This window comes from Ostrea edulis, chromosome 2 (assembly GCF_947568905.1).
Source record: "Ostrea edulis chromosome 2, xbOstEdul1.1, whole genome shotgun sequence".
Lineage (NCBI taxonomy): Eukaryota > Metazoa > Mollusca > Bivalvia > Ostreida > Ostreidae > Ostrea > Ostrea edulis.
This window is the reverse complement of record NC_079165.1, coordinates 55,932,434-55,959,501: the sequence shown is the minus strand read 5'-3', so window position 1 is coordinate 55,959,501 and position 27,068 is coordinate 55,932,434. Positions and strand designations below refer to the sequence as shown.

Sequence of the window (27,068 nt, the reverse complement as noted above, 5' to 3'; positions counted from 1 at the left end):
GAGAGCAATAATTGATTTAATGCGCGCATTAATTCAATTAAAGAGAGCAATAATTGAATTGATGATATCTTCAAATAATTGAAGATATCTTCAATTATTTGAGTTTATGTTAATTTGGCGCTCCATACAATATTGGTCGTTTGTCAACATTTCATAAATTTGTACTCTAACTAAGGGAAAAGCCTCAGTTTATCAGCATGAGTTTTCGTGATGGAAATCAGTTACATCATACTGTAGGTATTCATCCAATAGCTAGTAAGTACTCGTGTGTTTGTTTATCGTCGGCAAGAAACGCTGATCCTGCTCTTCCGTCCGGAAAATATTCAACCGACGTCGCTGATTTTCGATAGAGTTATCGTCATTTATCGAAGACATATAACTTTCCATTCGATTATTCCATCATTAAAACGTTTAATATAAATAGACTTGATACCTATCGGGGGTCATTGGTGTTGTATTGACCAATTTGAGGTAGGTCACGCCGTTTATTTCAGTTACATTGACATTGATTGGGAATTAAACAGAATAGATAAAATTAGAAATACATGTACCTTCTATTTAGCATTATCATCTCTGTGACAATTTGTATCGTTCGTCACCTCGTTTCAATACTTTGTTGTTAGTATATTCTCTCACTTGAAACGGGACGAATGGGCCTCCAATGTCTATTTTTATGACTTTAGAGACTCGCACTAAAAGTCGATAATACCATTATGATAATTATTATCCACTATTGGAATTAGACTGGGAACTGATACTGTCAGAGTTTATGATTTTCAACAAAAGGGTATCTGGGATATTTGTCATTACATGTATTATTATCTTTCAGAATAATACAGTCAATTTCATTGGTCGAGGGCTGGTCACGTGGAGGGAGACCAAAAGTTATTTCCCTTTGTCGAACTCTTTCGCATTTTATGACGTATGGTGGGTACACAATGTATACATTATATCGTAGACTGGCATTGTACATAACGATTACGTACGATTAATGTAATAAAAGTGTAACTTTTGTTCACATGTATATCAATCACTGGTATGCATATTCTGGCCATATCAAGCATAATTTGTTTGAATAAGATCATCAAATTGGCTATTGAATCATTATTCGTTTCCTCTTCTACATGAGTGACGCTTTTATCAAAGAAAGATGGCTATTAACAATATTTGATTGAGCCATTTTGTTATCCAATACTCTTAAACTCACTAAAGTTGCCTTTTCCCTGAGATAGGATGGACTCAGAAACTCTGGATATCATCTTTTAAGAAACAATACAACGATAGTAATTAGCAAATGTACCCACTGTCATCATATTTACGTCATAATTTACGGAAGAGTTCGACAAAGGGAAATAACTCTTGGGGAACTCGGAACTTCCGTATTGAAAGCTTTCTCTCGTGTAATTTTTTCTAACCTCAGTGTTTTGCTTTACATCTAATAAATGTATGACAATCACATTGAATGTAAAACAAAATAGTGCATGTAGTTGAGAGTAACATTGGTTTCACCACTCGAAAACTATTGAAAAGTTATAAGAATTGTCTGCAGAGAAAGTTGTTACGAATTTGTTGAGGTTTTAGATAAAAATAAAATAATAAAGTATGGTACAAGTCAATAAGTGTGTGATAGTTATTTTAACGTTCATTTTCTTCAGGATAATAAAACTATTATGGACTGTTTAGCATGGAGACATCACAAATTATCAGGTCTGAGTAGGGTTATCACCCCCAGGCGCATGATTATTTAGTCTCGGGGTTGGGGGGTGTGTGTGTGTATCACACTAAACAATAAGTTCATCATGAATTCTCATATACATTTGATAATTCTGCAATATCTATTGTATGGTAATCAACTGTCTTCATCTATTGCCATTGACTATTGTGTATAACTTATACTGTACCAATTTTGATGCACCAGATGCGCATTTCGATAAATAATGTCTCTTCAGTGATGTTCAAGCCGAAATTTTGGAAATTCGAAATAACAATAAACTTGTAAGACCTAAAAGGAAAACTAGAGTGCCAAAAACTGGAGCCAGCTTCGTCCACGGATCAGAGCTATGCATGACTGCTTTATGTACTGTGTATTCTCTTTCGCTTGCATCTTTCACTTGACATCAATGTCATGGCATGCATCAGTGACTGTGGCTGTGATCTTCACTGGATCCTCCTGTAGAGGTTTTTTTTAATCGGATGTAGTGACATATAAGAGAAAGGATTATAATGTCCTGGCTCCTATCTAATGGTTAATTGATATGGTTGTAGACATTTGACCAAGTTTTAAGAAAACCTAACCTTAGCAAGATTTCCTGAACTACTTAGGTAATTCTTTCATGTTTTGTAAATAGATTTCTTATGGCAAGATCTCTCATTTCATACTATGATCTTTGACATTGAAACTTTGCCATAAGAGTTTGACCCAAATGTCAAAAATCTATACTAACTTTAACCTTACTCAAACTTTTGAATGGTAGATGATATGGTTCTTATATTTCATATGTGAATTTCTTGCGGCAAGACCTTTCTTTACGCAACATTTTTTTTTTACCCTGAGCTGAAACCTCTAGTGAGGTTTTCTGATCACCTATCTGTCGTCTGTTTGTAAACTTTTTCACATTTTCATCTTCTTCCCCTGAAACACAAAGCTAATTTCAATCAAACTTTGCGCAAATTATCTTTGGGTAAAGAGGATTCACGTTTCTTAAAATGGGGATCCTGCAAAGGGAATATAATTAAGAAAAGGCATAAATCGGGTGGGTGTCAATTAAAAATCTTCTCAGGAACCACTGGACCAGAAAAGTTGAAGTTTTTGTGAAGGCTTCCTGACATAGTATATATTCATATTTGTTCAAATCAAAACCTCGGTGTAAGGTGGGGATCTAAAACGAAGTTTTACATGGGAATACATATTACGATTTTTTCTTTCTAGAACATTAGGCTCATGGTTAGTCATATCGATATGCAAGCATTGTCAGATAGTTCATATGATTTACGTTTGTTCAAATTAAATGTGACCCTCGGGAGTAGGGTGGGGCCACAATTGGGGATCGAAGTTTAGATGGGAATACATAGATATAGAGAAAATTTTTTGAAAATAGGAAGCAATGATTAGTCAGATTGACTTCATGTAGTTACACGAATGCTTCCTGGGGGAGACGTTTTTTTTTTAACTTTCCGTTCGTCTGTCAGTGTGTCACAAAATCTTGTAAACACTTTTTCTGTATGGCTTATGGGACAGACTTGAAACTTTGTTCAATGCTTTATTGCCATTTGTAAATGTGAATATTGTTGTGACGTGAGGATCATTTCCTAAAAGTTATAGTGTGACTGTTTGGGGGTTGAGACTACCATATGGGGTCAAAAGATTGGAAAACATTTCTGTAAAAATCCCAACAGCTGAACAACAGCAAGGCTAAGGTGACTCAAGTGAGAAACAGGGCCGATGTCTCACTTATTCTCTCAGATTTACTGGGGTGTGAGCCGTTTTTCTTTCCATGATTGTTGAAATTTCTCCTGGTTACTTTATCATATTCTCTCGCTGTATTTTTGCAGCGTGTGTGTCAGCAGTTCAAAATTTCTGTCAAACGTTAGAATTTCCTCGAATTTTTTATTTGTTTCACGCAAGTTTCTTCTTTTTTTTGTGTGTGTCGACTTGAACGACAGCGTTGACTTATTTTGGATAAAATTTCATTGTTAACAGTTTGGAACTCACATGTCGATAATTTGCATATTTCCTTCATTAAATTTTGCAAGTGTCACAGTGTAACTCACGCGGAGCGCTATGTCGGTAGAATAATTCCTCTACAGAGGCAAACTTCAGCCAGAGTTCGTTTGCTCACAAACCAATCTCTTCCAGTTAGGCATTATGGGATAGCGAATTCTTATACCGCGTATACTGTGTGACGTCACTGTAGAATGACGAAAAAACCATAACGTCAAACGTAAACAGTTCAAAACAACAACGTAAACATTAAACACTATAATTATACCCCCGCAACAAGGGGTATACTGTAAAAATCAAAGAAATCAGATAGGGTCTGGCCACTCAATGTCACAGATTTCTTTGATTTTCACAGTATTAACTTTACTTGCACCATCTTACATAATTTCAACCCCACCACCGAATTTCTACCATCCGTTGCCATGGAAACCGACAGCAGTCTATGAGGGCTAATTGAACTGCAAAATTCAGCCCGTTTTGCCCATGTTTTGTCCTTGTGGTATATAAAAAATTGAAAAAGACAACTAATTTTCTCCATAAATCTCGATTCCCCATAAAATTCCCTCCTTATTTATGATATCTATATCCACCTATGGTAAAGAGTGTGTTACTGACCGCTGTACCAATGTATTATAATTTGGCACTTTGCCAAAAAGTGATTTTTTGTTGGATTTCATTGATGAATTTAGATAATTTGGAAAATACATACAGCATAATCAACTGCCATCAAAGGATGTCCATATCAAAGACTCTTAATATACATAAAAAGATTAATGGTGAAACGTAGTGCAATTGATCTGTAGTAGCATGAAAACTGTAGATTTGGGCATTTTGCCAAAACGGGATTTTTTGTTGGATTTCGTTGATGAATTTAGATAATTTGGAAAATACATACAGCATAATCAACTGTCATCAAAGGGTGTCCATATCAAAGACTCCTAATTTATATAAAAAGATTAATGGTGAAATGTAGTACAATTGATCTATTGTAGTATGAAAACTGTAGATTTGGGCATTTTGCCAAAAATTCATAATAATGACAAATAATACAACCTACACCATTTTCAGTTAAAATGAACAATATGAGCAATTGATATTTCAAAAATAAACATGGAGAAGTTTAACATATCAATAAAAATTAATTAGAGTGATTAAAAAAAACCATGTAAACATAAACTGTAATCCAGTAGGACCCCCCCCCCCTCCCCAAACACAAGTAGATTTTGCAATCATTTCCATAAACGAGCTATATTACATGTACTGTATTGTCATGTAAACTATTATCAATAACTATAAAGTCTTCTCAAGATATTGGGTAGATACCAATAACTTGTTCATTGTACTGCCTTGTATTTGTTGACCTTTGACCTGGAAATCATTAGGGTCATCTACTATTCATAACCAACCAACATATGAAATATCATAATTGAACAACAGGCCCAAGATATTGGGGGGGGGGGGGCACCATTGCAGAGAGTACTAGCTACATTGCACCTAGTCATTTTTAATTGATTGATTTATTGATATTTTCCGCCACACTCAACAATTTTTCAGTTTTCTGGTGGTGCCCAGTGTTTATTGGTGAAAGTGAGAACCCAGATACAATGTACCTGGGAAGAGACCACCGACCTTCCGAAAGTAAATTGGGAAACTTTCTCACTTAATACCAGCGCGAGCGGGATTCGAACCCGTGCCGACTGAGGCCGTGTCATTTTGAACGCTATGCTCCAACCACTCGGCCATGGAGCCCCCTGCCATTTTTAATCTTTTGACCTGAAAATCAATGGGGGTCATATACTACCAGTGACCAACCCCTGTATGAAATATCACTATCAATCAAAGGGTTCTGAAGAAACTGGTCAGACATCAATTGTACAGAGTATTGTATTGCACCTGGTGACCTTTGGACCAGAAAATCAATAGGTGTCATTTTCTACTGCAGAAACTGCATGAAACTTTAAAATTTATTGAAGTTTGTTGAGTGTTACTGTAATTTATGTTGACATACCAGTAATTAGTAAATTTATAATATTAACACAGAACAACTCATTTTTGCAAAGTTGGTTTATTCAACAAACATGGATCACAATGTTATCCAAACAACACAATCATCTTTTTTTTAAAAATCATTATAATAGTGATTTTCCTTCAACTGTTCAGTAATGAATCCTTATTCAGTAGGCTCACATAAGACACTTGCAGGTTAATTTTGCAATGTTTTAGTTACATTAGTCTTCTGACACCAAAACTTGATCTTAACTAAGTCATGGTGTTTCCTTAGAAGAATAGTTTACTGAATCAGGATGGACTTGTATCGTGAGGTGTGTTCATTGACTGTAAAACTCGCAGTTTTTTTCCCCATTCTCAAGAGCTCTTCTTTGTCTTCTATATCACATAAGAGTCATGGAATGCATCTTCTGCTCTTCAAGTTCTAAAAAATGTGTTGAACAAATATTGAAAAGTTCATCTTATTTTTCACATTTTCATACAGTACACACCTAATTCAATTTGATTAAACTAAATTTACATGTACAAGATCATTCATGATGCTAGAATAATAATTTTACCACTTAATTAATTACTTAGTTGATAGATTATCATGCCCGCCCACCCGCCCCTCAAAAACATCTGTGAAATAACATAGATTTATATATCTGGCATTAAATTATGCACTTCTGTTGACAAAAACTCGTTTGTCATCAATATATTTCTCAGAAAATAAAAATAAAAAAATAAAATCTTCCCACAGTCTGCCCCATACTTTTTGGTGACCCAGGATGATAATCTTACTAATTAAGTTGAATTGGCCTAAAGGATGTTAAGTTTTGATACAGTTTGTATACATGTGTTTATGCTGTATTGAAGAGCTATTAATAGTGTTACTACTCATAAATTAACAAGATGTCCACAAACCTTATTGGTTACCTGAGTATTAATCAAATTTAAAAAAATTCAACGTATCACTATAGCTCTAAGGGCTACAAAATCCATGTTATACACTATATGACTCTTTTGGACCCACATTCACAACCCTGTGTTTTCGAAATTCGCAATACACAAGATCGCGACTACTTTTTCCGTCTTGGTTTTAAATATTACTTTCCCCTTTCAAAGTCTCGCGAGACCCAGAGTATGCGAGAATTTGGGCATGTTGGTAAATAATACCAGTTCTGCAACTTTTGTCGTGATCGATTCACCCGATTTTAACAATGGTGTACTATTATTGCATTGCAGTAGACTGTAGTAATGATTCAAGAAGGAAACATAATACGCAGAAATATCCACAAATGAGAGTTTTAATGGAAATGTGGTGGATTGTTTTCCCACTGCTGTCAGCCAGGAAATTCACAAAGCTTGCGTCAAAATATATAGCTTCGCGAGCTAAATTCAGAAGTTCATTTTTCCTGTATCCAGACGTTTTACACACTTTTCATTTAAAAATGCTTTTAATTGTGGAAAGCACATGGAGGTTAAATTGTCTTCCGATGCCATGTTTTGAATAAACAAAAAATGCCCAAGATCGACACACTTTTCCGGACTTCTTTACAAGAGAGTTCCGCTAACTCAGTATTTACGATCTTGCGTAAGCATTCAGCTTTATTTAAGGTGATGTCATAATATTTTGTGGAGTCAATGATTTAATAAGATTTATGCATAACATGAACATAAATTGTGTTCGAGTCTTTTTCAATAGTTATTGTAAAAAATCTTGTATAACCATAAAATATTTCAAACGTATATGAATAATCAATGAGCTACATTTTTCACAATGCTATACGAGTTATTTCCCCCTGATTACAGGGAGCGCGCATCACATTACTGTCATTCGATGGTGTCAAGTAAGGAATAAATAGAAAATTTGCAATTTCTGATTGCAATCAATTGCCAGTTAAGGATTTTTTCTAAGAATTAAGTATAATGACTTGAAAACAGTATAACTGAACAAAATGTCTTAGTCACTGATTACATGTATGTGACCCATGTGTGTTTTTCTTGCAAGCAATGTATGGTCATGATGTAACAAAGTATGTAAATATTAACTAGTCCTCAATTTCTTTAGATCAGAATCATGATGTCCTTAGTATATCAGCAATTCTTCATTATTAATTTCTATCAATATTTTCGACAACCAAACACAACAAAACATGCAATAAGATATGTCTAAAACACATGTACAACCAACGCATACATGTACATTATCAATTTATCGTTTCTCAATGAACAACACTACTAGTTGCTAAATGTGCACCAGATGCCAATAAACAAAGCATGTTAATTATCTTGAATTGGCATCTCTAGTGTAAAATTTTTGTTAAAATTTACTTGTTAAGAATTTTTCAGGCATTATTATGAAGTCACCTCCTCCTCCTCCTCCCCCCCCCCCCCCCCCCCCCCCCCCCCCCCCACACACACTCCTTATCACATGTATGCTTTCATTGTGCTCTTAATTCTAGGTGTCTGTTGTTTTAAAAACAGACTACTACTGAAATCCTCAGTATTAATTGCATAATTTGGACACAAATAAATGTCAAATACACTTATAACCCCCCCCCCCCCTCCCCAACTCTACAATTTAACGAAGTGTATATCTGAAAAAGTTTTCTCCATAAAATTGAAGAAATCAAACCCTGGTTCTAAAACAAAATTCTCAATTTTGGTATAGAGCATTTTTAAAAGTACCGTCAATCCAGAGTCCTTAGATTTACAATCTATGTTAATTCCCCTTGTCCCAAAGATGCTTAAAAGAAATTTGAAAAGAATTGGAAGGGTGGTTATCAAGAAAAAATATTAATGTTCAATTAACGTCTTATGATGACTGACACACACAAATAGCAACATGTAGGTCACTTGAGTGATTCTCAACATTGACCTAATTAGAATTAATCATTTTTACAAATGATACTGAGCTCATACACATGTGAACATATATATGTGCGTCATTGACAACAAAACAACTAGTCTTTTTGAGTATGCCAATTAAGTGAAGTAATAAATTTTTTTTTAGGAAGTTGTGATTAAAACGTTTCAAGTCATCATGTCGCATAAAAAATGGATGGTCTTCTGTGATTATTCTAGAGAATTCAGTTTCCATGCAGGCTCTATAACCAAGAAACTAAACCCAATGTACCACATTCCCCACATCTATTAATTTGTTTTAGGATTTATAATACTGGGATTCAAATTTGAATTTCAAATTATGTATTCAATGTGTATGTATTAATGCTGAATATTTACCTCCTCAAAGTCAGCAACTTGGTCAACTCCATCTTTAGGTGATTTGCACAGTATGATGCTCATACAGCTGAAACACAGAAAAGCACACATTAATTACATAAAATAGTGGTCATGTACTTTGGCCAAAATATGTGATTATTGGATGAATTAGTAAGAATTCAAAAGTATTTGAATATTTACAATTTACATTTAATATTTTTTGATTTACTTCAGTTGACAGGACCTACATGTATTAAAATTTGAGGGCCCAGTTACAGGACCCAATTCAAAATCATCAATTTTTCATCATTTAATTTTTCCAAACCAAGTGTCCTAAAGTTCATAATTACAGAGATGAGAAAACTTTAAATCATAATAGTATTTGTGTGATTTCTTCTGTAGATTAGAACCATCACATATTAGTGGGGGTTACCACAGGTAAACAAACTTGAAAGTAGCCTGGCTCACCAATATATATGATTTTAACAATCTTTATCTAGAATGCACACAGGACACTCACATGTTTGTTTTTATTGTAAACTTGACAGTCAGAGAGAGAGAGAGAGAGAGAGAGAGAGAGAGAGAGAGGGGGGGGGGGGTCCTCACTTAGGATTACATAAATTAAGCCTAGTCCTTTTGAAAATTTTCACATGAAACATGATTTTATAAGTATTCCCCAATTTTTACAGATCATGAACTCTGTGTAAATGTGATAGGAAACTCCCTGAGTGAATGTTAGGTGGGGGACATACTTAACTAGTATTCTATATTGTACACCCATGCAGTAAATGACAGGACTACTTACAATGTTCAGTCTACATGTATACCACTATAGCTGACTAGCCTGGCTGGCAGTATAAAATAAATTGGGGTTCTCATATGTTTACTAAAAGCCAAATTTTCTGATACATTTTATTCCGCCTTTACTTTAGAATTTGAATTCTAAATCAAATAGAATACTTACGTCAATACAAGTTCCAACACGGCAACAGGCAGGGCTTTTTCATATTTTCTATGAATATGTCTGTCAGCCTTCTGTTTCCCTGGTCATTTTTTTAGTCGGATGTGATGCAATAAAGCGTTAAATTCCACAACATTTACTTTTTTCTACGACTACGTAGACGATTGGATGCTAGAGTCCGGTGACTATGGCAAAGATCAAACGGATTTGTATTCCATGAAATAAACCGGAATCCTTTAGCACAATTGAAGATAAAGATCGTGGTAGTGAATTAAGTGAACAAAGAGCATCTGATATTGATAAACTTCTGAAGAACAAATTGAATAAACACTCAATTTCCACCTCCTGCCATACTGAAAACAAATGAAGGCTGTTCATATCTCCAATTAATCTCAGCGAGATTCGTCGAGGCTGGATATTTGGACTGACGCCTCTTCGGAAGAGGCGTCAGTCCAAATATCCAGCCTCGACGAATCTCGCTGAGATTAATCTCCAATACAAGAGAGTGTTACAAAGGGCAATAACTCTTTCTGGTGTATTTTGGTTTGTGCACCAGAGGAAACTACTGGTTTATGTGTTTACCTTTGGTTTCTCCACAAATGTGTTTCTGTACTTTTTAAAAGTAAGATTCAATACATTTTACTAGCATGTGAGTTTACACCAAATGACTGGGCAAATATATTTTATCCCTCTCTAAAAATTACATATATCAAACCCTTATACATCATAAAAATAATTATTTCTATTGTTTTCAAGGATTAAATAAATACAAAATTTTTTCTAAAAGCTAGAACCTAGCTCAAAATGATTTTTACAATTGTTGTTTTTATAAACAATAGCGTTTAATTTTTGATTATTCAAAATATAACATACATGTGCATATCTTGTCCAGCTGTTGTTAGAGGATCGGTTTCCATGGCAACCGTTGCTAAGTCAAACCTTTGCATGTCCTTTTTGTTTTATATCTATCATAATATTGTTACACACAAAGTTTCATAAAAATCTGTGACATACCGTGGCCACTGAATTTTGATAGTTACATAGAATCAGTCTTAAACACTATAATTATACCCCCCGCAACAAGTTGTGGGGGGGGGGGGGGGTATACTGGAATCGGGTTGTCCGTCCATCTGTAGACGTAATGGTTTCCGGGCTCTAAAGCATTATCCTTTCCACCTACCGTCACCATATTATATATATGGACTACCCATGGGATGAAGATGTTCCCTATCGATTTTGGGGTCAAAAGGTCAAAGGTCAAGCGCACTGGACATCGAAGTAGCAATATGGTTTCCGGGCTCTAAAGCGTTATCCTTTCCACCTACAGTCACCATATCATACATATGGACTACCCATGGGATGAAGATGTTCCCTATCGATTTTGGGGTCAAAAGGTCAAAGGTCACGCGCACTGGACATCAAAGTAGCAATATGGTTTCCATTTAAATTCATTAACGGCTTTTTTCATCGCATGGAGATGCTGTGTTCCTAGATACCTTTTGGATCATAATACTGAAGCTTTACCTATTACCAACACCCTTTGGGAGATTGTGGTAAGCGGGGGGTATTCTTAGTGAGCATTGCTCACAGTACCTCTTGTTTGAACAGAGTATCCATACCTTTTAATGATCTTTTGATAATTCTATGTTTAAAATAAAATCCATACTTTTATATTAATGCTCTTAATGTCAATATTTTCAAGCTTTTAACTACAAACTACTTCTTTATTGTTATTTGCCCGCGTGATGATCGCGGACTCACAATATACAAATCTGTATATTGTGCTGGTTTACATAGGAGAGCAATCGTAACTACTCGGCTATTTCCGCAACCGCAGATTGATAGGAGAGGTCTGTACGTAGGTGACGTAATGAGGCTTCGGCGGGGAGTTTGCTACAGAGGTTCTCACGGTCGTCTTGACAACGGCATTTTATCAGCAACGACCTCCGACCATTTTTGCATTTAGTCACTAAACACAATTTTGTAATTGGGAGACTTTTATGTCGGCGGATATGGTCGCAAAACCTCAACAACGACTCCGTGAAGAGGTGCCTTGACTTTAAGCATTGCATTAACGGGTGCTTCTGGCGTTTTCATTGTTGGACAGTTAATGCATGGTCGACACCAGAATTTAGCAATGAAGTACCATCCTTTTCACTAGAAGCGTTCTTGCACCTTATGGTATGTCTTGAAATGATAGGTGTCTTGCTGTTAAATCGTCATGACAAGTATACAACACTTCATTAATTAAGCTACTTGGTATTATTAATTGACGTCTCAATAACATTTTCCTTCTCTGCGACCCAGGTTTCTCAATTACCTTTTCCTTCTCTGCGACCCAGGTTTCAAAATCTCTCAAACACTTTTTTCCAAACACTACACGCGTTCATCAAGAGTTTCCCAGAAAACGATTATGTCATTGAAATACACCAAAGATGTATCCTACAATAATCCACCTTTAAATGTCCATCTTCACTAAGATAATGGAAGAACTATCACAAGGCCAAACGGTATATATTTGATTTCACATAGAAAGAAAACACAGTCTCCATTTTATCTTTCTTTTAATCAGAACTCGGGAGGTATCCTTGAGATAAATCCAAGGTACTGGAATATTTTGATTTATTCAGTGCGTCTAAAATGTTGTCGGAAAAGTAGGTAGACTTATTTGGTTTCTGCATTTATCACACTTAGGCACGAGGACAATTGGCACAGAGAATTGGCGAATAATCCCCTTTTCATACATAACTTCAATTTGTTTCTTAATAAGTTGCCTTTGGCTCTGGAATCCTGTATGGTCTCATCTGTTTATATTTGCTTTTACTTGTATCAATACAATATTTTACAACATTTGCCCGACCTAACTCATTAAAACATTTCTGGAACAAACTAGTGATTGAATACGTTTTGTTTCATTCAGTGTGGGGGTGCGTGGAAATAACCACATCTTTGCTCTCAAATGCACCATACATCTTATTGTTATGAATTTTATTTTCATTTAGTCCCGTGGGGATTCGGGTTAGAATAGATCCTCGGTAGCCCTTGCTTGTCGCAAGTGGCGACTAAATGGAAGCGGTCCTTCGGATGAGACCGCAAAAACCGAGGCCCTGTGTGTGGCATGATAAATATTCCCTGCTCAAAGGTCGTAAGCGCCGACCATAGATCTAAATTTTGCAGCCCTTCACCGGTAATGGTGACGTCTCCATGGGTAGGAGTGAAAAATTCTCGAGCGTGACGTTAGACAATATACAGGTACAACCAACCAACTTCATATGATGAGTTATATTTAGAAACAATACCGTTGCAGCCAGCTGATTAATTATTGTTGTATTATAGGATTAAATAATTCTAATTGTTGAAAATAGAGCCTCAGATTTACCTGTATAAAGGCTAGCACCTTAGATTTAAGTTCACTAAAGGTTTAAACCCTGATACTAACACAACGAAATGTATTCCCTATTGTGAAAGCACTACATTTCTCTTCTAATTCATGATAAGGTGAATGAAAAAGTATGCAGCAATTTTCCTTCTCCATTGAAAACCTATAAAGTCTTTTACACGAAGCTATTTCCCTTTCAATCGCACCTATAGTCATCCTTAACCTTCATAATTTTTTTTTAAAAAATTAGTTCGGGATTTTTATTTTTTCCACAAAATGAAAAAAAAAATCAACCTATTTTCCATTGTGAATGGTGCAGAACATCAGGCCATGAGAAGATACTGATATCCTTGGTTTCTTTTTTTAGCTCACTTGAGCCAAAGGCTCAATAATGTGAGCGTTTCTAATCCAAACTTTCCGTTGTTGTTGTAAACATTTCACATTTTCATGATCTTCATAATCTTCTTCAGAACCATCTGGCCAATTCAACAAAACTTGGCACAAAGCATCCTTGGGTGAATGAGATTCAAATTTGTTCAAATGAGAGGCAATGCCCTTCTCCAAGGGGAAATAATTATAGTGAAATAATGAAAATACCTTGACAAATTTTAAAATTCTTCTTCTCCAGAATCAGCAGGCTAATTTCAATTAAACTTGATACAAATTATCCTTGGGTGAAGAGGATTCAAGTTTGTTCAAATGAAGGGCTATGCTCCCTTCAAAAGAGAGATAATCACAAAAATGCAACCATAGGGTGGAGTCATTTAAAATTCTTCTCAAGGACCAATGGGCCTGAAAAGTTCAAATTTACATGGAAGCTTCCTGACATTGTGCAGATTCAAAATTATTAAATGCATGGCCCTTTCAAAGTTTTACATGAAAATATATAGAAAAAAGTCTTTATAATTTTTTTTTCTCAAGATCACTAGTCCAGACAAGTTTAAATTTACAAGGCAGCTTTCTGATATAGTGCAGATTCATGTTTGTAAAAATCACGGCCCACAGGGGTAGGTTGGGGTCACAATAGGGGAATCAAAGTTTTGCATGCAAATATATAGGGGAGAATTTTAAATATGGGCCAAGGTGACTCATGGGTCCCTTATTTTCATATTGCATTACAAATGTCACATCGGGCGGGGAATTCATATCCTATGGACATATTTCTAGTTCATACATGATATATTGTTAACACGACTTTTTTCGACTAAAAAAGATAATAAAGTCAAATGCCAGTGTTTGTTCTGCAACTACATGACCTCTTCTAAACTATTTTCCACAGATAAACATACACATACACTCACGTGTAAACAGAAAACATAACCTTTTTGGTGGAAAGAAAACATTCTTTTATGACATCATTGGATTTTTTTAATTGTGCACTGTACCTTGTAGTGAAAGATCCGACTGGTATGGAGATCTTAAAGAACTACAAATTCGGTTTGAAAAACTTAAGAAAAATGAAAAGAAGAAAAACTCTGTATCTGAATCTTCTCAAAAACTTGCTGAGGAGATAGAGAGGCTTCTGGGAAACCTTTTACAGCTGGTACGTAATTTATGAATGGTGTATGTGGAGTTCTTGTTTTCCCCTTCATTTTGTTGTAATATGTATCAGCCTAACATAATGTCTATTATAAATGAATAGAAACATAAGCATAAACTGTAATTCAAAAGTGTTCAGTTTGCCCTCGCTCAAACGATTAAAAAAACCAGACTCAAAAATATGTTTCACGCTTGACACCTTTTAATTACAATATCATTATTTTGCCGACATTTCGGATATACATTTATGTGTATCTCAAGTCAACAAACTGTCTTAACTCACTAGAGCTTATTTGGAGAACCAATAAAATGTCTTCAAATAAATTCATATTGCACACATCATTGTGTTACTAAAACGGAGTTTTGGTGTAAAATAGAAAGAGGGCAAACAAACATAGTTTAAAGGTGGTCCTGACGATGTTTCAACTATGAACTGTTGTGAATTTGGCAGGATGAGAGACGGACTGAGACAGTATTTAATATTGAAATTTGGAAAAGAGGCGAAATTGAAAGACTACGCGAAAGGTAAATTTAAGAACATTATACTAAGTAATTGTTTAGATAATTAACAAATTCAAAAAGAGATATACCGTTCCAATGTTTCATTTGCGTTCAATTTCAAATGAATTCCTTTTTGACAACTGAAGGTTGTAGTGAGGCATTGTATAACTAAATAACTTTGAACGATAAATTCACTACAAAACGAGATATGAGGTAAGTTTATTTTTTTTTTCGTTTGAAGTCAGCATTTCGCAAATCGTTATAACGATCTAAATTACTAATACAACTTGTCATTAGATCGAATGCTGTCTGACGTGTTCCATACAATTCTTTTGACGTTCTTTACATTTTAATTTTGAGTACGTATTACTCCGTTTGCCTGGTGAAGATAGATGGCTCACGTTGGATGTAACCAGAAAACAGAGGACTCTCCTAGACACCTGGCCCCACCTTTGATGTGCCCAAGGGTCCGTGTTTGCCTAACTCTTAATTTTGTATTCTTTGTAGGAATTGTGAGATTGTTCGTTGTTTTAACTTTCCATACAGATATGACAGAGGGAATAGATTTGAATCAAAATTCCAAATTGAGCTAATCGATAAAATATTGATATGTGAAGACGAAAGCAGTTCACATGCCAAGTTTATATGTTTGAAATAAAGTTACTCTAAATGTCATTAAAATATATTTATGAGATTTAAACAAATAGAGTATTTTTCAAAAACAAACTTTAATCAATATTCTGACATAATAGACACGAAACTTAATAAACTCCCTAAGAGGGATGATTCTAAAGGGGGAAATTTTGTTATTAGAATTTGCTTCGACATACATATGAAGCAAAGTAAGATTTTATGCATACATAAGTGTAATTTTTCATCATTTTAAGGTTTCAAAGTGAAAATAACAAATTGAAAGAACAAAGAGGAAGAGTTGAAAGTGAAAATAACAACTTGAACGAAAAAATAAAGAAAGCTGTATCGGAGAGGGACAATCTTAAGCAGAAGCTTGGTGAGAATGAAAAAATCATCGCTGGTTTGGATACTAGGATCAAAAGGTACTTGTTTATGAAATATGAAAAAAAAACCTGAAGAGTCCTCGCCGTCTAGTATCCTAAAATACCGAAACATTCACTTTTCGTTATCTTCACCTTTCATAGCTTGTGCACAGTCATCCAAAACTTACTTTGTTAAACACCACTTTTATTCTACGCACAAGTAGTTTGATATTAAAAAGATGCTGCAGTTCCTCGTTGACAATATTTACGTAGTCGTTGGTGATCAGGTCAGCCAACAGTCTGTTTGAATTCCCATGGGCACAACTTGTGATCTATTATTAGGTGACCTGATTTTATATTCTTTTGAAGCAGAATTTATGAAAAAGCTTCTGCATGAGAAAAAAATATCTTCAACTTGACATTTGTCGGTAGATATATGTACAAAGTTTTATCTATTAACAATATTCATTTTCATTCATATGTGAATTCGATATGTCCCAGTGCCCTCGAAATAAAAGACACCACATAGTATTTCATATCTGCTTCATATTTGAATACCTTATTGAACGTAGAAGTCAACGGCAAACTAACAACACAACTTTATGACAATCGAGATGATCAGCTCTCTGTTGTAAACTTCCCATATTGTGTATCAATATTTCATTATCACCTGCATATGTAGCTGCAGAACTATAGCTCTCTGAAAAATCAAAGTACTTAAAGTACTCGTGGGAGTTGAACATTGTGGAAATTCAGTTAGAAAAGATAGTACTGGAAGGGTAGGGGGATAAATGACTGAATATTATCATGATTTTAGATACAAATCAACTGTTGTTGTTTTTCAAAGCGTTACAACAGCAAACATGGATAATGGAAGGCCCATGGGCCACAACGCTCCTCGAGTAACTGAAGTCGTGTTGTTGTTTTCTAGAATTTCACCCCTTTATATTCTCATGAAAAATGTTACCACATATTATGGCCCAAACATTCAAATCAATATGGTTATCAATGCCTTGCAGTTATGAAAAAGTTTTTTCCCCTGTATATATACATTCAAGTTTAATCCTAGTTATAGCTAATTCTAAGGATTCATTACTTGAAAAGGTAGTCCAATAGGCTAAACTGTCACCTGAGTATACTACAGTCCTGTAGAGGATCAATGGAATGGTAAATAATTGTATAATAACTCAAAATAAATGAAATGCAAAAAAATTAAAAATTGTCGGGCATCGGAAATGCACAAGCCGAGTTGCGCAAGGAATGGACATAGAGGGAACCGGCAGAAAAGTTTTCAAGAATTATCAAGCAGGGAGCAAAATTTTGCGTACATAAATTTCAGCTGACTTAAATCCTTTGTGACCTTGACCTTTAACCCTTGACCAAAATCAATAGGCTTCTTTGTCTCATCAAGGGCGATAATCCATCTAAGTTTAATTGAGATCCTGTAATTTGTTAAAAAATTATAGTGCAGAAAACAAAATTTTCTCCAAATTTCAGTCTATTTATAGCCACTGTGACTTTGACCTTGTGACCCCGGAATCGATAGGCTTCTTGTCTTACTTAATCGATCTAAGTTTGATTGAGATCCTATAATTCGTTCAAGAGCTATGGTGCGGAAAACAAAATTTTCTCCAAATTTCAGTCTATTTATAGCCAGTGACCTTGACCTTTGACCTAGTGACCCCAGAATCGATAGGCTTTCTCATCTTACTGACGGTGACAATCCATCTAAGTTTGAATGAGATCCTATAATTTGCTCAAGAGCTATGGTGCGGAAATGAAATGTTGATGCGTGCCCGCCTGCCCGCCCAAAGGCACTTCATCGGATCATAAGCCGAGTTCGACTTCATCGCAACTCCGCTAAAAATGAAACACTAGTCAAATAATGTTATTTATTGCCAAGGTATTTGGGATATTATACTGTGGCTCAAACAGGGGGTGAATGAACCTGACAGTATGGAAAGCATATAGTGGAATCAGACTTGTGATGCCGGAAATCTATAGTGATTAATAAACTATACATGTACAAGATCCATAACTATTTTCTTTTTCAGTTTGTGAGGGAGAATCCTCATGTCTCTTTCATCTGTAGACAAATAAACAATGTGTTTTGACCAGAGCAATTTCCAATCCTTTTTGCAGCATAAATTCAACATTGTGGCAACTGGGTTAAACTTTGATAGTGAAGTAATACATAGCAGCACCTTATCCCATGCTCTTAAAATTTCTGTTTGACACACACTCATGACATCCACTCAAACATTACAGAGTGCAACAAAATTCCATTGTAATAGGGGATTCAAAATGGATAACTGGTACAAAATATGGTACATACTATTCAAAAAGGATAATGAATTTGACATACTGATGTCTTGGAAAAGGAAATTCTGACATCGGGGCTCTAAGCGTTTTCAAACATTGTCATTTGATAAAAGTGTTCTACATTTTTAAAAATAGAGATTAATATGTCTTTACATACATAGGTGAGAAAGTTTCCATTATTCCTAGCCGAGACATACCATGTATGCGCAAAAAATTCATAAACAAATATCACACTACTCACGTAGAAAATGTGGACCTTACCGTCATCAAGCGCAGCGAAACACGCCATTTCGAGATTATAGTCGACGAAAGCTCGGTAACAGTAATGAATAAGGTACACTCATTTTGTATCTATTTTGTGACTTTCTTTATTAAAAGGAACAGTTCTCTAATGTGTAACGTGCAATTACTACGTAATTCAATAACTTGAAGCATGAAGAAGTTTCACTTTGCCACCGGATATAAGAAATTTTATTTCGTATTCCGATCCCAATCGAAAGTTGTTGACTGGGAATGACGTGTTTTAATTCAATCTACATGTAACATCAAGCATTTTTTATATCACATTAAAAAAAACCCAAATATATACACATACACAATGTTGTAGAGTTATTTCTTGTAAATTTTCTGAGGTTTCGCACCATATTCGATATTTCGCGCCACGGTGTCAATAGGGCTTGTGTGCAGTTGTCGTTCGTTTCCCTATCAATGTTTATAGGTGACGCTGCGCTACAAACGATAATTTTCAACCTTATCTTTTATTTTTCTATGTATATCAGTATCAATTTGATCGAAATCTTGTATTCAAATTGATTTGAATACAATATCATTGCATTTATTTACATGTCAATTATCAAAATTAGATTAATTCAGAAAAGTTACATGGATTATTTAATGGCGGATGTTTATAAAAGCTTATGTTGATTTACCTAGGAGTAAATCAGCTGACACAGAACCCCCGCTGACGACCGCTATACAAATCAATACAAATTACTGCGCAGAAAAGTGCGTGATGACCCAGGGAGATTGAACATAGTTCAACTCCCAAATATTGGGACAGATCAGAGAGCTACAGATCCAGCCCTTATAAAAAAAACCTTCGATTCACGGCGCTCTGTTGAGGTCACATATCGTATTCTTGCATCGCCGTCTTATAAATCTAATATAAAAAAAATCTTAATATATTTTTCTTCTATACCTGTGGCCAAACATACCTTCAAATATCATTAAAACCCCTTGCAACCCGAAAACTCACAGCTACTGCATATGATGTTTTTTGTCTCAACTGATTAATTCACAAGAGCATGTTCTGTGTATGAACAGCTTTTAAATCAAAGCAGGCTACTGACAAACAAGCTGATGTTACAGTATTTTCAACAATCTCGTTTAAAGTCAGGATTTCGCAAATTCTATGGTCTTTATAACAATCTACAACAGTTTACAAGTGAAGCAAAGTGTCTCTAAGTAAGTTAAAATTTAATGTCTGTAAGTGTAAAATTTATATCATTTAAAGGTTACAAAGCGAAAATAACAACTCGAAAGAACAAAGAAAGAAAGTTGAATCGGAGAGGGACAATCTTAAGCTGAAGCTTGATGATGATGAAAAAATCATCGCTGGTTTGGATGCTAGAATCGCAAGGTACTTGTAAGGCAAACATCTCAGACCGTCTAATATCCTGAAGTACGGTTTGTGCTCAGTCATCCAAAAATTACTTTCTTGAAAACTTATTTTATTCTATGCAATAGTAACCTGAGGTAAATATTGAAAAGATACTATAGTTCCTCGTTTAAGGAGCAGTTTTACCTTACCGGATAACATAAACGGACGTCTCACGGATGAAAAGAATTGTCACATAATGCTGTCCGTTGGTGAAAGTCGTTCCCGCTGCTGCCCAGGGTTCCTGTGATCGGTGTATGTAACGTCGAAAACGCATAATAACCGCACGATTACTGGACATGTACCGGGCAATTATCGGTCGATTAACAGACAAATACCGGGTTAAACGAAGGTGGCACGCATGAGAAACTGATATAACATTATATTAATATTAGACAAATGGACTTGCGCCAGTCACGTAACTGACAAAACGCATATAAATCGAAAGTGGATATATATCTTTTCAGACTTATCACTCTTGCCGATATATTTACATGATGACTCCAAAAGTAAGGTATACCGGTGTTGGGAAAAGTAAAGGCAGGACAATGCTACAAGACTCCCATCTCCTTCCTCTGTCATTGACAATGCTGGGGAGAGCAGACCGCCTACGATTCTCATGTAGAAACTCTGTCTGAATCAGGAGAGATTCCCGAAGGCTCTATTAACGGGTATTACCGTCTGAATAACGGATGATTACCAGGTTAAACGAACTGGGGGGTGGGGGGTGTTGCATGAGAAACTGACATAACTTTCTTTCAACGTTAGACGAACCGACTTGTATCGGTACCGTGGACCTCCGTTTGACAATCGATATTCGCCAGTTTCATGCGTTTCTTGTCGGTACACATGCCGTTGTTGTCCATTAGACAATCGGTTGACCCGCTGCATGCCCGGTAGTAGTCCGGCCGTGACTTACGTCCACCGGTCATTAACGGATGCGAACTGGACAAGTACAGGAAAAGAAACGCATGAGTCCCGATTAAAACGCATAACAAGGCATAGCTGCTGTATACTAAGCGAACCCCATAGTTCGGTGGTCTCCGTTACAAGTTTTGAACATGCTCAAAACTTTCCGCTGGATACACCGTACTTCGCCGGAAAAGGAACGCGTTCGCCGAAATAGAAAGGGACAAGAAACGCAAACGAACGGATTGGACATTTTGTTATCCACTGGACGTTCGTAAGGTTTGACTGCTGCTTTACAATATTTACGTAGTTTTGATGATCAGATCATCCAACAACCTATGGGAATCCCATGGGGACGAATTGTGTTCCATTATTAGCTGACCTGTTTTATGTATTCTTATGAGACAGAATGTATTTAAAAACATACATGAGAAGAGAAAATATTTTGCCGTGGCCTTCAACTCAACATTAGATATATTGATGACGTTTTATCTATTAACAATATTCAATTTTATTCATACCTTGATTCAATATACCTCAGTGAAATCGAATTAAAAGACGTCACAGCGTCTTCAACATATGTTTCACTGGGCATATAATATCATGTTAATGGCACACTAGGAGCTTTTCCATCGTCAGTTTCCCATATTCATGTAACAATACTCCATTTTCACCTGCATATGATGTTTACAACTCCTAACTGATTCGATACGCGAGAGCATGTTCTGCATATGATCAATTTCTAAATAGAGACAAGTTATGGACAGATAAGATGATGGTAAAGGGATTTGAACAGTCAGCTGTTCACAAATTCTATGGTCATTTTAAGACTCTTATTTGCAAATACAGTTCATCGTTAGGTAGACTGATTTCTGACGTATTTCATACTTACTGATTGGATGTTCATATTGATTTTCACTACTGATTACTCTGTTCACCTTATCAAGATAAAGGGTTCACGGTAAGCGTGACCAGTGAACATAGGATGCTTACTCCTCATAAGCACCTGTTCACGCTTAGATTTCTCGAAAAATCTCAGACTTATGTTTGAGTTTCCTTTTGCTTGAGAAACCAAAATTTGAACAAAATATCAGACTTTAGTTCAAGTTTCAACTTTTTAAAAGTTTCTGTCGAGGAATTCAGACCAAAGGTCCCTATTTGGATTGTTTCCGATTTGTATTCTTTTAAAGATTTATGAGATTGATCGCTGCTCGTTATCTTCTTTTTTATGCCCCCCTTTGAAAAAGAGGGGGCATATTGTTTTGCAACTGTCGGTCGGTCGGTCTGTCGGTCTGTAGACCACATGTTGTCCGCTCAATATCTTGAGAACCATTCACTTGATGATAATGATATTTCATATGTGGGTTGGTTATGAATGGAAGATGACCCCTATTGTTTTTCAGGTCAAAAGGTCAAGGGTCAATCTACTCTGGAAATAGAAATATAATGTCCGCTCAATATCTCGAGAACCCTTTGCTTGAAAGACATCAAACTTGGCACACTGGTACATCCTAAGGAGTAGATGACCCATATTGATTTTGAGGTCATATGGTCAAAGGTCAAGGGTCAAACTGGGCATAGGAATATACTGACCATTCAATGTCTAGAGAACCCTTTGCTTCACAGACATCAAACTTGGTACACCAGTACATCTTCAGAAGAAGATGACCCCTATTGATTTTTAGGTCACATGGTCAAAGGTCAAGGGTCAAACTGGACATAGGACTATACTGTCCGTTCAATATCTTGAGAACCCTTTTTTTGACAGACATCAAACTTGGTACACTAGTACGTCTTCAGAAGAAGATGACCCCTATTGATTTTTAGGTCACATGGTCAAAGGTCAAGGGTCAAACTGGACATAGGAATATACTGTCCGTTCAATATATTGAGAACCCTTTTCTTGACAGACATAAAACTTGGTACACTGATAGATCTGCAGGAGAAAATTATTCTTATTGATTTTGAGGTCACATGACCAAAGGTCAAGGGTCAAACTTGACGTTGGAATATACTGTCTGCTCAGTATCTTGAGAACCCTCTTCTTGACAGACATCAAACTTGGTACACTGATACGTCTTCAGGGGAAGATGACCCCTAATGATTTTGAGGTCACATGAGCAAAGGTCAAGAGTCAAACTGGACATAGGAATATACTGTCCGTTCAATATCTTGAGAACCCTTTGCTTGACAGACATCAAACTTGGTACACTGGTACATCTTCAAGAGAAGATGATCCCTATTGATTTTGAGGTCACATGTTTAAAGGTCAATGGTCAACCTGGACATAGGAATATACTGTCTGCTCAATATCTTCAGAACCCTTTGCTTGACAGACATCAAACTTGAAATAGTACACTGGTGTATATTCAGGAGAAGATGACTCCTATTGATTTTGAGGTCACATGCTCAAAGGTCAAGGGTCAAACTGGACATAGTAATAAACTGTCCACTCAATATCTTGATAACCCTTTTACTTGACAGACATCAAACTTAGTACATTGGTACATCTTCAGGAGAGGATGACCCATATTTATTTTGAGGTCAAAAGTCAATAGTTGAACTGGAAATAGTAATATATTGTCTCCTATATTTTAAGAATTATTTGCTTGATTGACACGTACCAAACTTGGTACACTGGTACAGCATAAGGAGTAGATGATCCCTATTGAATTTTAGGTCACATGGTCTATTCACTCTTGACATAGGAAGATATTGTCTGCTCAATATTTTGAATTGATGATAATACTATCAATTAAATGAGGTGTGTGTATAACTCTTTTCAATTTTGCACCATGGGGGGCATGTGTGTTTTACAAACATCTCTTGTTTATATAAAGTTTGTGCATTTGTACGTAAGATATGCTTAATTTTACATTCAAGAATATAGAAGAATCAGGAGGAGGTGATAGTGAGGATATATACTGTTATCTGCAACGCGTTGCGTATACGTTTTGGGGTACTAAAATCCCGAGTACATTACGATACCAAAAGTAACAGACGTATACTCCACCATGCAACGCGCCACAGTAAAATCCCCGATTTTCTCGTAGAGCGTTGCAAATAACAGGAGTATATATATAGGGCGACGATTCTTAATTTCTCGGTTAGGAATCAATCTAAAATGTACATAAAGGGGAAGTTTCCCCGGGAAGAGGGTTTTCTTGGGGAGTACTATATCAGAGAAAATGGGGCTTGGTTTCTTTTTGGGGGATCAAGCTAAATAAGTTTAGTAGACGGAATAAGGCCCATCTCTATAACTCGCGCGTTGCAGGCAACGCTCCACAGTAAAATGACCAATTTTCTCGTAGAGCGTTGAAAATAACAGGAGTATATATAGGTTGACGATTCTTATTTCCTCTGTTAGAAATCAATATAAAATGTACATAAATGGGAAGTTTCCATGGGAAGAGGGTTTTCGTGGGGGGTACCATATCAGAGAAAACGGGTCTTGGTTTCTTTTGGGGGGAATCAAGCTAAATAAGTTTATTGGATGGAAGAAAGCCCTTCTCTATAACTCGCGCGTTGCATGCAACGCGCCACAGTAAAATCCTCGATTTTCTCGTAGAGCGTTGCAAATAACAGGAATATATATATAGGACGACGATTCTTACTAATCAATATAAAATGTACTTAAAGGGGAAGTCTTGATGTTAGATGCTATAATAGCATGATGGTGATATTTTAATTTCGTAAATAATATCTATGATAATTAGGGCACATGTTTTGTTAAAATGTTGATATACATGTAGACATATATATATGAAAGAGAAACAAATGAATTCAAAGAGAAATGGTAAAACGGAATAAGCCGCATGAAGCATACGATATTGTTCATAAATCTCTCTATATTCTATGCAATTTATTTGATATTCATAGAAAATTTTTCTTGTCAGTTTAATCTCTTATAGAGAATACGGACCCGATGTATATTTTGGTATCGTAATGTATACTCGGGATTTTATTACCCTAAAACGTATACGCAACGCGTTGCAGATAACAGTATATAACCGATAGTGATATATCTAGAGTGATTGGGAGGTATCCCTTGTATGGGAAGAAGTTTGTATACTTTTTGAAATGTGACAGAATATGGAAATATATACGAAATATATTAATAATGGGTATTCTTTTACATCAAGATAAAAACAGTTGGAAACCGAACGACTGGAAGAGAAGCAATGAATTCCCCATTTCAAGACTGTTTAAAAAAGCAATAAGCGTAAAATATGAATTATCGATTGTGGGTTGCAATGAAACGAAATTGTATTTATAATATCTGTATAGTGTTTATAACATCTGTGACCGTGAACCAAATCATTTCACCAATGTCAAGGTAACTGTTACACGGTAAGATAATTCCTGTGGAACACATGTGGTAATGCAGATGAAAGGTGAAGATAACGAACAGTGATTAATCTCATAACTCCTATAAGCAATACAAAATAGGGAGTTAGGCAAACATGGACCCCTGGATATACCAGAGGTGATACAAGGTGCCTAGGAGGAGTAAGCATTCCCTGTCGACCGGTCACACTCACCGTGAGTCCTATATCTTGATGAGTTAAACGGAGTTATCTGTAGTCAAAACCAGTGTGCCAAGAACGGCCTAACAATCGCTATGTAACACGTCAGATAGTATTTGACGTAATGATAGATCGTATTTAAAAACCGACCATAAGTAGAACAAGCTCTTGCGTATCGAATTAATTAATAATATTGATAAATCATACTTGGCACTAATGATCAGATGGTGTATATAGTGATTCTTGTTAAGTTGAATAAAGATCAAAATAATTATAGAAAACAATTTTTGGCCACGACTTTGAAATGGAGACATTAGAAACCCATCGTGGTGCTACATATGTATATTGCTTATGATCGGACAGTGTGCTACATATGTATATTGCTTATGATCGGACAGTGTGCTACATATGTATATTGCTTATGATCGGACAGTGTGCTACATATGTATATTGCTTATGATCGGACAGTGTGCTACATATGTATATTGCTTATGATCGGAAAGTGTATCAAGATCTCAAACCATGGTCAAGGTCACTAGTAATCCAAGTTTGAAATATTTGATTAGTTATATCTATATAACACATACATTAGAAGAAACTCACACTTAGCTAATGACCAAACAAAGTTTCCATGACCTTGCACCAGGCCCAGTAAGCCAAGGTTATAACCACTGCAAAAAGTCGAAATATTTGTTTGATTGATCGATTGTATCTTGTTAAACATCTCTCTCGAGAATTTTTCAATCATATGGAGACGTCACCAAGAAGTGCTTCAAATTTAGGCCTATGCTCGGCGCTTATGACCATTGAGCAGAGAGGGTTCTTTATCGTACCACACCTACTGTGACATGGGACATCCGTTTTGAAGGTCATCTCTGAGGAGCCATGGCATTCACACCTGATGCTTAGCGTTTGGCGATGGAACTATCAATACCTGTTTTAACGACTTGGGTATTTCGTGGCCGGGATTCGAACCCCGAACTCCCACATGAGGGGCAAACGATCTACCTCTAGACCACAAATATTTGTTAGAAATATTTATCAAGGTTATCTGTGTAATGAATTATATTTTGTAAGTTCTTACAGGTACACAAGTTTTTAATGACATGACGTGTGTAATGACTCTGCTAAGTTATCTGGTCATTTAACCAATGTCAAGGACGGAAAAGCTGTTGATGATCAGACAGATATTCATGATCCCAAACCACAGATTAAGTGAACATTTTGTCTGATATAGTGATGCACAAGTGATTGGAAGTACTGATCGTCATCGCCGTCATCATGTTCTCCGAGTTTAAATCTAGTTATATATATATATATATATATATATATATATATATATAT

At 35.9% G+C, this 27,068-nt stretch overlaps 1 protein-coding gene and 1 long non-coding RNA gene across 3 annotated transcripts in view; one reads left to right on the top strand and one right to left on the bottom strand.

The window, feature by feature from the left end:
* The window catches only part of LOC125679219 (putative leucine-rich repeat-containing protein DDB_G0290503), a 54,664-nt gene that overhangs the window by 2,872 nt on the left and 24,724 nt on the right, over positions 1–27,068 (top strand). The window contains exons 2-5 of one of the 2 annotated variants that reach the window (XM_048918261.2): positions 14,668–14,818; positions 15,266–15,339; positions 16,203–16,370; positions 20,146–20,271. In XM_048918261.2, the coding sequence (XP_048774218.1) occupies positions 14,668–14,818; positions 15,266–15,339; positions 16,203–16,370; positions 20,146–20,271 (519 nt within the window). The remainder of the gene's footprint in view (positions 1–14,667; positions 14,819–15,265; positions 15,340–16,202; positions 16,371–20,145; positions 20,272–27,068) is intronic. The other variant, XM_048918262.2, reaches the window with a different exon arrangement.
* LOC125679230 (uncharacterized) lies at positions 5,187–10,260 on the bottom strand. Its single transcript, XR_007371752.2, has 3 exons — positions 9,900–10,260; positions 8,957–9,023; positions 5,187–6,152 (listed from the first exon to the last, which is right to left on the bottom strand). It is a non-coding gene; the product is annotated as an uncharacterized LOC125679230 (long non-coding RNA).